Source organism: Sorex araneus, chromosome 2 (genome assembly GCF_027595985.1).
Source record: "Sorex araneus isolate mSorAra2 chromosome 2, mSorAra2.pri, whole genome shotgun sequence".
Lineage (NCBI taxonomy): Eukaryota > Metazoa > Chordata > Mammalia > Eulipotyphla > Soricidae > Sorex > Sorex araneus.
In genome coordinates, this window is record NC_073303.1 from 247,058,193 (window position 1) to 247,073,503 (window position 15,311).

The 15,311-nt window shown below is 38.5% G+C and overlaps 1 protein-coding gene across 1 annotated transcript; it reads right to left on the reverse strand.

Annotated features, from left to right (window-relative positions):
• Nucleotides 1-3,547: 3,547 nt before the first annotated feature.
• Nucleotides 3,548-15,136, reverse strand: LOC101557545 (zinc finger protein OZF-like). The gene is given in 3 exon segments (XM_012934168.2): nucleotides 3,548-4,350; nucleotides 4,353-4,467; nucleotides 15,071-15,136. Coding segments are annotated over 3 exon segments (984 nt in total).
• Between the last annotated feature and the right edge of the window lie 175 nt (nucleotides 15,137-15,311).

Consider the following 15,311-nt stretch of genomic DNA (forward strand, 5'->3'; position numbering starts at 1 on the left):
AAAAATTAAAAAAAAAACCCGAGTGCCCCAGAACAGACGACTGGTTAAAGAAACTTTGGTACATCTATACAATGGAATACTATGCAGCTGTTAGAAAAGATGAAGTTATGAACTTTTCATATAAGTGGATCAACATGGAAAGTATCATGCTAAGTGAAATGAGCCAGAAAGAGAGGGACAGGCATAGAAAGATTTACTCATCTGTGGAATATAAAACAACAGAGTAGGAGACTAATACCCAAGAAAAGTAGTATATAATACCAGGAGGTTGGCTTCATAGCATGGAAGCTGACCTCACACGGTGAGGGAAAGTCATCCAAGATAGAGAAGGGAACACCAAGTAAAATGTGATTGGAGATCCTGTGTGGGGAGGGAGATGCGTGTTGAAAGTAGACTAGAGACTGAACACAATGGCCACTCAGTGCCCCTACTGCAAACCACAACACCCCAAAGGATAAAGAGAGAACAAATTGGAATGCCCCGCCACAGAGGTGGGGTGGTGCGGGGGGATGGGATTCGGGGGTGGGAGGGATACTGGGTTCATTGGTGGTGGAGAATGGACACTGGTGGAGGGATGGGCTCTCAACGTTGCATGAGGAAAAAACAAGCACAAAAAGGTGTGAATCTGTAACTGTACTTTCACTGTGACTCACTAAAAAAAAAAAAGAAAAAAATGGTAACAAGTCTCACATGGAGATGTTACGGGTGCCCGCTAGAGCAAATTAATGAACAACAAGATGACAGTGATGACAATGATTGGAAGTATCAAGTTAGTTCTTATTTTTCGATATTTTTCAAACTCCCAGAACATATAAATTTTTTTTTAATTTTTAAATTTTATTGAATCACCATGAGATAGTTACAAGCTTTCATGTTTGGGTTACAATCTCATGATGATCAAACACCCATCCCTCCACCAGTGCACGTCACCCACCACGATTATCCCGGGTATACCCCCCCTTTCCCGCTCTCTCCCTACCTCCATGGCAGACAATATTCCCCATACTCTCTCTCTACTATGGGGCATTATAGCTTGCAACACAAACACTGAGAGGTCATCCTGTTTGGTCCATTATCTATTTTCGGCATGCATCTCCCATCCCCACTGGTTCTTCCAGCCATCATTTTCTTAGTGATCCCTTCTCTATTCTATCTGCCTTCTCCTCTCTGCTCATGAAGCAGGCTTCCAGTTATAGGGAAATCCTCCTGGCCCTTGTTTCTATTGTCCTTGGGTGTCAGCCTCATGTGATGTTATACTCCACAAATAAGTGCAGACCTTCTATGTCTGTCCCTCTCTTCCTGACTCATTTCACTTAGCATGATACTCTCCATATTTATGCATTTATAAGCAAATATCATCACTTCATGTCTCCTAACATCTGCATAGTATTGCATTGTGTAGATGTACTAAAGTTTCTTTAACCAGTCATCTGTTTTAGGGCACTCAGGTTGTTTCCAGATTTTGGCTATTGTGAACAGTACTGCAATAATTATATAGGTACAGATGTCATTTCTACTGTGCTCTTTTGCATCCTAGGGATATATTCCCAGAAGTGGTATTGTGGGTCATATGGAAGCTCAATTTCTAGTTTTTGAAGGACTGTCCATATTTTTTTCCAGAAAGGCTAAACCAGTCAGCATTCCCACCAACAGTGAGGCAGCGTCCTTTTTTTCCCACATCCACACCAGCACTCGTTGTTTTTGTTCTTTTGAATGTGTGCCAGCCTCTGTGGTGTGAGATCATATCTCATTGTTGTTTTGATTTGCATCTCCCTGATGACTAGGGATGTGGAGCATTTTTCATGTGCCTTTAGGCCATTTGTATTTCTTTTTTGAGGAAACTGCTGTTCATTTCTTCTCCCCATTTTTTGATGGGGATGGAGGTTTTTTTCTTATACAATTCTACAAGTATCTTGTATATCCTGAATATTAATCCCTTATCAGATGGGTATTAGGTAAATATTCTTTCACATTCTGTGGCTCTTTCTGTATTTTGGTCACTGTTTCTTTTGAAGTGCAGAAGCTTCTTAGTTTGATGTAGTCCCATTTGTTTATGTTTGCTTCCACTTGCATGGTCAGTGCTGTTTCATCCTTAAAGATGCTTTTAGCTTCAATGTCATGGAGAGTTCTGCCTATATTTTCTTCTATGAACCTTATAGATTCGTGTCTGATATTGAGATCTTTAATCCACTTTGGTCTGACTTTTGTGCCTGGAATTAGACAGAGGTCAGAGTTCTTTTTTTTGCAGGTAGCTATCCAGTTTTCCCAGCACCACTTGTTGAAGAGGCTTTTCTTGTTCCACTTTGCATTTCTTGCTCCTTTGTCAAAGATTACTCACCCCCATTCTTAGTGAGAAAATTATAGAATACAGAAAAGTCCAAAATATAAGACAAGATATCCATATGCCACAATACAGAATTATCTAATATCGATATATTTACTTGCAGTCTTCTGTTTCTGACAAAATGATGTTTATATATATGTGTGTGTGTGTGTGTGTCTATATATATATATATCTCAAGCCAACCCCGTTCCCACTCCACACACATCCCCTTCACTCTTCACAAGTAACCCTATAGTTTGCTGTGTCCTTCCAATTCATTTCAAATACATAAAAAACCCACTAAAAGACATATATATCCATTATCAACATATAGTTCTAAATTTCATGAGGAAAATTTTAGCTCAAATTTACAAAAATGTCATCATCATGTAATGTGATTCTACAACTTAATTCTCCCCCATATTGACATCTTTATCTGTAATACAAGTAGATCACATCTGTTCATTTTACAGAGATACATTATATAATAAGTTTTGCAGTTTTGTTGCTGATGGGAGCATAAGTCATTTCCAGTTTATGGTTACTACAAACCATGCCACAGCAAACAGCCTGATATATTTATCCTGAGCTTTACATACTACATGGCAGAACTGCTGGGTATTTTGAATCTGTTATAAGAATGTTATCCTACTCGCAAAGTCACCATCATTTTTGTATATGGAACATTTTCATATTTCTGGTTTAATACCTTTGGATCTTAACCATTTTAAGAACTTCTTGTCCAAGGTCTATTTTTTCCCTTGTAGAAAAAAAATTACCTCCAAATCATTTTTAAAAATAGTTCCATTATCTTCTCATAGTTCTGAATCCATCCCATATTCTAAATTCTAATAAATGCTATTGTTTTCAGAATGTCTTCTGTTCTATTGGTTCTATAGCATAAAATGGTTTTCTGTCCCAATATTCACTTATTTTCTTATAGCATTGTGAATATCTTTAAAACTAAGCAGACAGCAATCACAACAAGCATGTTTTCCATTTCTGCATGGAGTGGAAATTTGTCCAGTTTTAGTACTAACTTTGCTATATGAATTTTGTTGGCACCATCTTTGCATCATAAAACGGTCTTTCTGTTCCATATTAATTATCATATCCCTTACTCTAGTTTTCCTCACATGTGGTGTTTATTTTCAAAACAATTATTTATGATGTCCTATGAAGTATAAAATTCTTTCCAAGATATCCAAGATACTCAAAGGGTGTTTAGTGAATATGAATTTTCTGGTGTCTGATTTGGTGTGACTTCTGGCTGAAAGCTTTCCCACACTCACTACAATGATTTTGTTTCTTACAGGTGTGCATTCTTAAATGTAGAGCCAGGTTTGAAAACTGTGAGAAAGCTTTTGTACACTTATTACATCCATAAGGTTTCTCACCTGTACGGCTTCTCACGTGAACAGTGATAGAAGAATTCTGAGAGAAAGCTTTTCCACACACATTGCATTCATAAGGCTTATCCCCTGAATGAACTCTCACGTGTATAATATGTGGCGTTCGTTGAGAAAAGGCTTTTCCACATTCATTACACTCATAGGGCTTCTCACCCATGTGAATGTTATGATGTTTTATGAGGTACTTCTTCTGGCCAAAAACTGTTCCACATTCATTGTATTTAAATAGTTTCTCTCCAATATGAATCTTCTCATTCTCAGTAAGGTTGGCTTCGCCACTAAAGGTTTTTCCACACTCCTTATAAACAAAGGGCTCTCCTGTGTGAGTTCTCTGGTGTCTGATGAGGTTTGACTTCTGAATGAATGCTTTCCCACAATCCTTACACTGAAAAGGTTTCTCTCTGGTGTGGATTTTCTGATGTGTAAGATTTTCCTTCTGGCTGAAGGATTTTCCACACTCATTACATGCAAAAAGCTTCTCTCCAGTGTGAGAGTTTTGATGTTTAATGACATACTGCTTTTGGCTGGAGGCTTTTCCAAATTCATTACATTCAAAGGGTTTCTCTCTGTTATGAAAATGCTCATGTTCAGTGAGACTTGATTTTTGATTGAAGACTTTCCACATATCTTACAGGCAAAGGGGCCGCCCTCACTATTATTTCTCTGTTGACTGAGGTGTGACACCTGAATGGAAGTTTTCCCACATTCACCAGATTTCTCTGAAGTAGAAATTTTTTGACAAATGGTTTAGTTTTGGTTGAAAGTCTTTACATATTTCTTACATGTGTAGAATTTCTCTGTGTAAGACCTTACAAATGTAGAATAATGGGTATGTTATAAAGGAAAACTTGACCATTCAAAGCTTCTTTAGTATAATTTTCAAGTAAATGAACTTTTGTTACTTCCACTGGTTCCTATCCAGTATGAATTTTCTTGTCCTTATTAAGATTTGTCATCTAGCTAAAAGCTTTCTAATAATCTTTAAAAGAAAAGGCCTTCTATATTTAATGAAGTGTGACACGTGAGTGAAAAATTTCTTAAATTCCTAAAATTGTAAGATTTCTCTCTCTCCTGTCTGAAGATTCTAGTGTCAGATGGTATTCAACTTTTTTTTAACCTGAAGGTATTTACAAATTAAAGATTCTTTTCTATAAGAGTTTCTTCTTTATTAAGTTCCTTCTTTATTAGCCCTAAACTGTTTCAAACTCTTTTTCTTATGAAGCTGACAGATGCTGTATTAACAGGTATAAAGCCTGAGATCTGAGGAAATATTTTTCCCACTTTCTTATATTCACTGATTTTTTTTCTCCTTACTTTGTATTTTACCGAAGATGTATGCATCTTCCTCCCAACCCTGTTGCCTCTCTATATGTTGACCATCTTCTTAGACGTCTTCTGGAAAGAGTCCCTTTCCACTTCTCTCTCCCGCATCCAGAATTGCTGTCTTGCTTCAACAGAGGGTCAGTAGAGGCATTTATAACCTGCTACCAGGGAAATGCTAGAAGGTTAATGCTGGGATGAAAGTACCACTGGAGAGCTCAGACTGAACCCTGGTGCTTCCAGGTTTCTGAAGAATGAGGAAGGTGGTTTCTAGAAATGCACAAGGAGGGATCCTTGTATTTTCCAGCCACGTGGACCCAGGAGCCTGTCTGACCCGCGGACAGAGACCCAAATGTCCACTCGATGCTCTGCGCCTGCGCATTCAGTTTCCACCACATTTTTGGGCAAACATTTCCAAATTTATTGCCTCCCATGGTTCGAATGCATTTTCAATACCCTCTTCTCCAATGAGAGCACATTCTACTTCTAAAATATTTTTGTTAAAGGACTTATGCCACAACCATTTAAAACTTTGCTAAATAATCATCACAGTAGCAGGGGAGATATTACAAAGGATAAAGGACTTACTATGCACATAATCAACCTGTGCTGTATTTCTGGCACCAAATATAGTCCCCTGGAATGATCCCGAATGCAGAACCAGGAGTCAGTCTTATTTTTTTTTAAGAGTCAGTCTTGAGCAAAATCGGATGTGGCCATAACCCATAAATAATATAATCATCATAAGCTACATAGCTTTCATTCTTATCGATCCATATTTTTGATTATGCTTATTAATAGAAGAAAATAATTCCTGGGCTTCAGCCAGAGTACACAGAAGGGGTATTACCTTGCATGTAGTCAATCTGGTTTCATTCTCTGAAGTCTCAGGTGATCCCAGAGTCTCTTTAGGGTTGTTCATGGGTGCAAATCAGGAGTAAACTCTCAGTGACACTGAATGTGGGCCCCAAACAAACAAAAATATGGGATCACGTTCACTTTGGGGGCACATTTCCTATATCCAATTGATCTCTGAACTAAAGTGAAATTTACTGTGCTGTGTTTGCAATGATGTCTCTGCTTGATTATGCACAGTCGGATTGTTCTCTTTCAGCAGATCCTCTGATGCCTATCTCAGATATGTACAAAGACATTATCAAATGTGCATGCTCAAGAAAAGGCTTCGTTGCCTGATTGGATGTGAATCAAACACGCTGTAATCTGATGACACACCTTATCATGACCTACATTGCCTGACTATGCAAAACACCTCTTGCTCATTTAGCACAAGTTTTCAGTGGTGTAGGAGGGGTTAATTTTCATGTGTAGGAGGTTTTCATATAGAGGATGAAAACTGATATTTGTTTTTTTGTTGAATACTCTTTTTTTTATTTGGCATTTTGGGTCACACCTGGTGATGCACAGGGCTTATTTCTGGCTCTGCACTCAGGAATTACTCCTGGCAGTGCTTGGGGGAACATATGGGATGCTGGGATTCAAAACCAGGTCGGTCTTGTGCAAGGCAAATGCCTTACCCACTGTACGATCCATTCAGCCCCTGTTGAAAAACCTTTTGTTGGAAAATTCCATTTCGGTCCTTATTCTTTCTGTATTCAAAACCTTTATTATCTCCTATTGCATTATAAGGTGCCTACTCTATTTCATTTATGAATTGTTCTTAAGAAGCATGACTAACTTTTATGACTTTTAAAAGTTTGGGGGCACACCCAGAAGTGTTCAGGGCTTACTCCTGGCTCTGCACTCAGAGATCATTCACAGTGGATAATTTGGTTCTGAGAATCGAACCCTGAGTTGGCCAAGTACAAGGCAAGTACCCTACCTGCTATACTATCTCTCTGGCCCAAAGTTTCATCTCTTTGTTATGTGATTGTTAAATTTTAATCTCCCTCATCTATGTTTCATTCATTATCTAGTAAACATAGGACCAGAAAGATATTGCAAGGAAATATGTAATGCGTGGAAATATTATGTACCTTCTCATGTAAAAATGGGTATATGTCAAAGTGCGGTGTATATATATTTTTATTTCATGTAAAATTCTCAAATACATATGCACGCAAGTGCAGAATAATTTTTAATTTCCTCTCTTATGTGGTAATAAATACAATTCCCCTTTAGAAGTGATGACAGAAATGAGAAAGATAAGTGTCAGATATTTTTCCCTTTATTTTAATTATTGAGCGATAGCACTGTAGGTAGGGCATTTGCTTTGCATGCAGCCGACCCAAGTTCGATTCCTTTGTCCTTCTTGGAGAGCCCAGCAAGCTACCAAGAGTATCCTAGAGTATATCACCCACATGGCAGGGCCTGACAAGCTAACCGTGGTGTATTCTATGTGCCAAAAACAGTAACAAAAAGTCTCACAATGGAGATGTTACTGGTGCCAACGCGAGCCAATCTATGAACAATGGGATGACAGTGCTACAGTGCTACATAATTGTTGAGATAGTTTACAATAGCATCCATATTATTGTTTTATAGCAGTGTTGTAATGACTCTTTTGAAGGTTCCCAGGGGCTTTGTGGAATCAGGTATCAAACCAGAACTGACCGTGCTCAACAAAAGAGCCTTCCTCCTGTACTCTCTCTCCAGCACCTGCAGTCTAATCCTTAGTGTAAAAGTAAAAATTTTACTTAAATATAAATCTCTTTTCACTTCTGAGTTCATTGTGATATACCTTTGATGCTTCTTGCCAAACTGCCAACTGGGAAGTTGCAGTTTTCTGCAGGTTTCTCCAATATGCTTGGGTTACTACTAGAATACAATAAGAAAAGATTCATTTTTAAGCATAATGTCCAAGGGACAGGGAAAGTGTTATCGCTTCCTGGTTAGAGAGTCTCTCTTTCCAAATTTTGCCTTGAAAAGCAATGTGTTTTACTTTAAAAATTAAACTTAATAGATGGTAAAGTTCATGTATACTGTTTTATTTTTATAAAAATCAGAACTGTAAATACTGGGTGTATTGATTCTAGAAAACTATATTAGACCCGAGTTCTTGGCAATCAAAGTCTCAATTCAGGAAACTTTTATCTGTTTTGTTTTGAGTTGAATTTTCTTAGCACTTAAATTTTCTTGACACTACACACATTTTAATCTATTTTTCTTATCCTGCATTTATTTTATTTTTATTTCTATGACATGCTAAGTTTGGACTTATAGATATGCATATATATTTGTTGCTATCAAGAATGCTAAAGTGATCATAGAGTTGAACTCCGTGCTGTGTGGATCATGCATTGTGAAGGTAGAGACAAGACATTGAGATCAATGTAAGTGTGATGTGATGCCCTCAGGCCTATCAAAAGAAATTATTTTGTATTAAAAGGTGCAATTGTTATGGTGTGGGGAGAATTAACAGTGCTTGGAAGACTCATAAGTTTTCTGTTGGAGAAAGTTCAAGCCTGGACTAGAGTGTTCTCAAGGAATTGAAACAATTTAAGACAAAACTACAATATCCAAGAGTATCAGAGAAATGAAGCCACAGAAGAATAGTGAGGAAGGAGCTTGCCACGTCCCTGCTAGAGCCATATAAGAGTATAGTAGCCACTTAGTCAATGTACAGACTTGGAAAACATAAGTCATCTACATGACATATTGCCCAATAGGGAAATGCCCAAATGGAAGAAGAGGGAAAGAGAGCAAGTGAGAAGGAAGAAAAGGGCCTGCCGAAGTGGTGCCTGCCTAAGAGGTGGCCAAAGAGGTACCTTTCCCCCCATCAAACTGGCGACTATGGTGGGGAAAGGTATGAAGGGACAGGCGAGGGAACACTGTATGACTGAAAACCCAATCATGAAATCATGAACGACTTTGTAACTGTATCTCATAGTGATTCAATTAATTTTTTTAAATTGCAAATTTATTTCACTTTGTGTTTTTGTTTGTAGAGTGTAATTTTGCTTGTATCTATTTCGTTGAGCACAAGGATTTCCCTTTTGTCTTTTGACAAGGGTCTTTGACATGGTTGGAAAGAAGCCGGAAACAAAAACAGGCTCTTCATTCTTGAGGTCTCCGAGAGCATCTGAGCCAACTACGTCATTCCATTCCCTCCTCTCTATCTGATCTTTCACCCAAGATCAGGGAGAGAAAGGTCTTGCCAAAGCATAGAACAGGCTCCTCCCCATTTACCCATTTATATCCTCTTCTTTATTTCATAACGCAACTATCCTCTAAATTCTTTAGTCTCTGCCTGTTGATTTGTGTTCCATAATAGAGTGGTGAGTCTTTGTTCCTGCAGCACCCTAAACTCATCACCTTTAAAATGAGAAGAGTTGTCAACCTGCAAACCTAAAAATTCCCATAAAAATAGTTGCTGATTTCTTAGGAAAAAGCTAGTAGAAGAATTTGCATGTGAAAGGTGCGTGTATATAAATGGTTAAAATAAAATATACTAGTAGTTGTTTTATATTAATATTGTCTTTGTCGTTTCCTTTTTCTCTTAATTTTTAAGAAGGCAATGTGATTTACAAAGTTGCTCATGAGAGCCTTATTTGAGGCCTAAGATACTTCAAACACCAATCCCACCACCAATGCCCTTTTCCCTTGCCCAATGTTCCCAGATGCCCTCATACTCCCTAGCCTGACTTCTTGGCAGGAATAGAATAATAGGAAACGTTATTTCATATTACTTGTTCAAACAAACTTAAAGACATGGGAAATGTAACTCAGAAAATAAATTGTGATGTGCAGCATTTATATGATTTTAACCTATGTAAATAAATAAATTAAATCACTTAATACAATGTAGTACATTGCCCACTCTCATTTCACAAAATATGTTTTTAACTCTGCCTTCTAAAATATATCACACAAAATTTTTATTTTGTATTGGCATTGTACGTAGTGTTGGGGATCAAGCTTTTGTCAGCCTCACACAATGCAGTTTCTATATGGTGAAACTAAGGTGTCCAAACATTTTTATTAACGTTAAATGTTTTATATTATTCACTAAAGAGCAGTATTTAACTTATCACACTGTAACACTGTAGCACTGTCATCCCAATATTCATCAATTTGCTTGAGTGGGCACCAGTAACGTTTGCATTCATCCTTGTCTTGGGCTAGTGTAGCCCAGTGGTGTCTGCTTGCTCCAGGAACTCGAAGTGAGACCTGTTTTGTTACTGTTACAATATTTGGCATATAGAATACACCATGGGTACCTTGCCAGGCTTTGTATATTATCACTGTATCACTGTCATCCTGTTGCTCATCGATTTGCTTGAGTAATGTCTTCATTTTGACACTTGTTGCTGTATTTGGCATATTGAATATGCCACTGGTAGCTTGCCAGGCTTTGCCCTGCAGGTGGGACACTCTCGGTAGCTTGCTGGGCTCTATGAGAGATACAGAGGAATCAAACCTGGGTCAGCCGCGTGCAAGGCAAACACCCTACCCACTGTGCTATCACTCCAGTCACTGCATATTATACTGAAAGACAATTTTAAGATTTCTGGAAAAGACTTCACAAAATCCAGGATTACCCTCAGAACCCCTCAGTTCAGCTCTTGTGAGGAATGGCGTTTTTTTCCAGATATCAGGGGGTCATGGCTCCACCCCAATACTCTGAATTGAGAAGGGACTTGAACTAATGAGATTACAAAAGGTCCTCATGGGGAAAATGTAAACTCTGGTGTGATGCTACTTGGTTAGAGGTGTGGCAGGAATTCTAGCTTTTACTGGAAAATTCAAAGGGTTCAAGTCTTTACCAAAACTATATTCATTTCGTCTAATGCCTTTGGAAAAGCAAATCATTAGGAATAATTTTTTTCTGTCCTTTGGGGAGTGATGTGCTTGGGGACCAGAGGAACAAGAAGTAAACATGCCTAATGGGCAGACAGGGGCGCTGTAAATATTGCTCTTCTCTTGTGTTTTTGCAGTTCTGATCCTGAGATGGAAAAGAAGTTTGGGGATTTCTGTCTTTCCATTCTTAGGTCTGACTGGGGTATGAGACTTCACTCTTCCTGCTGTCTTGTCTGAAGGATGGACCTTCCTTCATCATCAACCTCCTAAGGAGGAATTCGCACCTGCACCTGGAGGCATGCAGGTGAGTTCAAACACTGACATGTTTCTTTGCAAGGAGAGTGAGAGATAATGGATGTCTAAACCAGTGGTCACCAGCGTCCTTTGTCCTTAGTCTAGAGGCAGGGGAGTGTCTCATAGTTCTGCCTTAATAATAGATGATTGTATTGATACCAGAGGCTGCTGAGATTTTGGCATGACTCTGATACTCCAGTTTGAGTGCTTTGTATTTCTTAACTCATTACACACTATATTAGTGTTGGGAAACAGTTTGGAGAGGGTGAAGTTTAAAGTGCTTTCAAGCAAGAATAATATTTTCAGCCACAAGATATGAGTAGTCCAGAGACATTTCATAATGGATGTTGTAGTGAAGAGGGATGGGTGACAGCCAGGATGCTCCGAAATTCCGTGCATGGGACAAAATCTTTCACAGAACTGTTTGTTCTAAGTTCAAATAGTAGTAGTTGACAATCCTCAATACAAATAAATCATTATTTATACTATTGACTGCAGTCTATATATAGTTTTAATTTTCATCCTTTTAATATATTCCTACATTATCTTCTGCTCCCCTCCCTCAAACATAGAATATCCTTGGGTATCAGTTTAATACTCTCAACCCCATTCCCTATTGTGGGGGACCGAGACCCTGGGAAAAGGAGAACTTAGCCATTTCCCCAGACAGGGAGTGCCCACTAAGATACTGTAAGCAGTTAAACCGTTTCTGATATTCTGAAACAGACATCCTGTACCAAGGGCGAAACCCACAAAGACGACAGGCATATCATATTCCAGCCTGCTTTTCCCCCTTACGCAAATGCCCCGCAAATGCCCCGCATGATCCACCCTGGCCCTCTTGCATGCAAGCCTTGCCCTTCAGCCTACATATTCTGTATAATCGCCTTCAATAAACGAGACTTTGACAACAGTTCCTTGCTCGGTCTCCCTCTTCTTTCTCGCCCTTTCTATTTCAGGTAGTGCCTCTTCAGACCCTGAATAACTTGGTCCCACGGGACGGGACACCCTATGATAGTTTCTGTTCTTTTTTTGTATCATTTATTTATATATTTTAACATTAATTTAAATGATCAGGTTACAGTAGTGTGTACAAAGCCATTGCACTCCAGCACGATCAGAGCACACATGATGCTCCCCACATTGTCCATATATAACATCTAGTCCAATGTATGAAAGACATTTCTCCTTTCTAAAATAACACATTTAGTTTCAATTTAAATAAGTTTTCCTTATAACTGATATTTTTCAGTAATTTTAGCACATCTATACTACCATATTAGTATGGTAGAGCTTCTGTCCTGTTGTTCATCGATTTGCTTGAGTGAGCACCAGTAACGTCTCCATTGTGAGATTTGTTACTGTTTTTGGCATGTCCAATATGCCAGAGTTAGCTTGCCAGACTCTGCTGGGTGGGTGGGATACTCTTCCGTAGCTTGATGGGCTCTCTGAGAAGGACAAAGGTATCGAACCTGTGTCGGCCGTGTACAAGGCAGTGCCCTACCCGCTGTGCTATCGCTCCAGTCCAGTATAACAAAATATAACTACCAATATAACTACCAACTTCCAATATAACTATATAACTTAACTTCCTATATAACTACCAAGACAACCAAGGTTATTTATACATATGTACAACCCCTGTTTATATTAACATTTAAAAACATTTCTGTTGCCAGTTTTCTCAATTGCTTTTGAAGGAAATGTTCTATTTTCAGATAAACAGTCACTGTTTCTAGATCCCATTACAGTACAACCTTTAAACCAGTTAAGTTTAAAATCTAACTTGCTAAATATCCTATAGATTTATACAGAACATTTCATTGTTTTGTAGAAATAATAACTGTGTGTCTCCCCTGTGGATTTTCTAGAATTCCCTGTACAGGATTCTAGAAAATTATTTTAGATTTGAATCTTTAATAATCAAAGTATCAATGTAGGTAGATATTATGCAATCAATCTTGTGTGTCATCATGTTTCATTGAGTATTTATGTTCTTCAAGAAATTATCTTTAAGAAACACTACACATTTTCAGCTGTTTTCCTCCTACTGCTTTCAGTTCATTTTCTTTCCATCACATGCTATGATTTGGCTTGAAAGACATGCACATGTATTCATTTGCTGTGAAGGATGCCAGAGGAAATGTAGAGGCCGCATGATTCATGCTCTATGATGGCAGAGTCAGAGGACAGTGGGCTACATGTAAGTATGCTGTCCTGCCTGCAGGCATAAGCACATGAAAAAAATATTTTCAGTATTAAAAGATTGAATTGTTATGGGGTGGGAGGGATTGATAGTGCTTGAAAAAATGAATAATTTGCCTACCGCATAAAGCCCTGGGCCAGGACTAGAAAATCTCCCAAGGAAATAAAAATTATCGATTTGATAACATTGTCCAAAAATAATCACAGATGATGCCATATAAGAATAGTGTTAAAGGAGCTTGCCAAGTGGAAACATGTTGCAATGCACTGGTCGATTAATGATGGACTAGACTGAGGAAAAATGAGTCTTGTATTGAAATAGAAATTGCTTACTTTTCTAAGCACTGTTTTTATTTTCGTTTGCAAAGCCCAGAGTTGTTTATGTCTACTTATTTTGGGGGATTGCAGAATATATAAGGTTTTGAACACAGATTTCACTTTGTTCTTTGAAAAAGGTCCTTTTTATAAAAATTCTGCTGGTTGACAAGGCAATATTATCAGGTTGGAATGTAGCCAGAACCAATGAAGACTTTCCTCCTCAAGATCTCTCAGAGAATCTCAGAGCTTACTATGTCTTTTCATTCACTCTTCAATCAATTTTCTTCTTCCCATCATTCCATCTATGTTCATCAAACAGTCATTTCTAAGTATTTGTTGTGTGACATGGCTGACTATGACAATTCTCCAAAGTGGAGTCCAAAGTTTATTTTTGTGGAGCGGCTTAAGAAATGAATGGTGAAATACTGCAATTTTTTGCAACTTGTTTAGAAATGAAAGATAGCATGTTGTGTGAAATAGGCCAGGAGAAAGACACAGGAGGGTCTCACTTATCTGGTATATACTAGCTGAGGAAAGGTATTGTCATAAAGGGGATTTTTAGATCATGCTTGACCCTAGTATTTAAATAAGAGTTTTGAGAAGAAGGACAGAGAAGAAGAGAAATCAAGGGGAAAGAGGAGAACAGGAAGCAATGGGTGAAGAGCAGCAGGGCTTCAGTTATATTGTGATGTGGGCGAGTGATAGCCATGTATCCAAGAGACAGACCCAGAACACTGAAACATGAGATCTAAGCTGCAATCATGGGGACTTTGTAATGTGCCTGTCAAGTTGACTTGCAGGAATGGGGGTTGGGGGGGTTAGGGTGGGGAGAGAATGTGGGAATACTTATAGGGGAAGGTTGACACTGGCAGTTGGTTTGGTGTTGAAATATTCTATTCCTAAAACTCAACTATCAAAGACATTGTACATCACAATTTTAATCATGTGTCACCTTTGCCACAAGACTAATAGAGTGTAAGAGGGCCAGCAATAGATGACCGGTTGATGAGCCATAAGGTTTCTGTGTAACAGAGAAATAACTTTTCTCAGCAACTCTTCTATCACCATCTGCCATATATCCCACTGCCTCACAACATCTATAACCAGCTTAGTTATGATTTTATTTAATTAATTAATTAATTTTTTTGCTTTTTGGGTCACATCTGGAGATGCACAGGGGTTACTCCTGGAAGTGCTCAGGGTGCCATATGGGATGCTGGGAATCAAACCTGGGTTGGCCACGTGCAAGGCAAATGCCCTACCCGCTGTGTTATTCTCCAGCCCAAATTTGCCTATCACATAAAGCCCAGGGCCAAGACTAGAAAATCTCCCAAGGGAATAAAAATTACCAATTTTGTTTTTATTTTAATATTTGAAACAGGTACCTTCCTGGGGAATTACCATTGTTTGTTCCCATCTCAAGATATACATGCCAACATACCATCCACTCTCCGTCCTTCTCTACTTCATCTTTGCCTGTGATCTGTCTGAAGCGCTTCCAAGACATAGCGCTTCCATTTCCATGCCTTCCTGTTTTATACCAATAATTACCCTCTAAAATATTACAACATTTCATTTTTTTCTCGCTTCTTTGTGTTCTATCGTGGAGTGCTGGGGATCATTTTACTCGAGCACCTTATGCCCAGAGCCCAGCAATCTTTTCAGATAGTGACAGTCTCCGT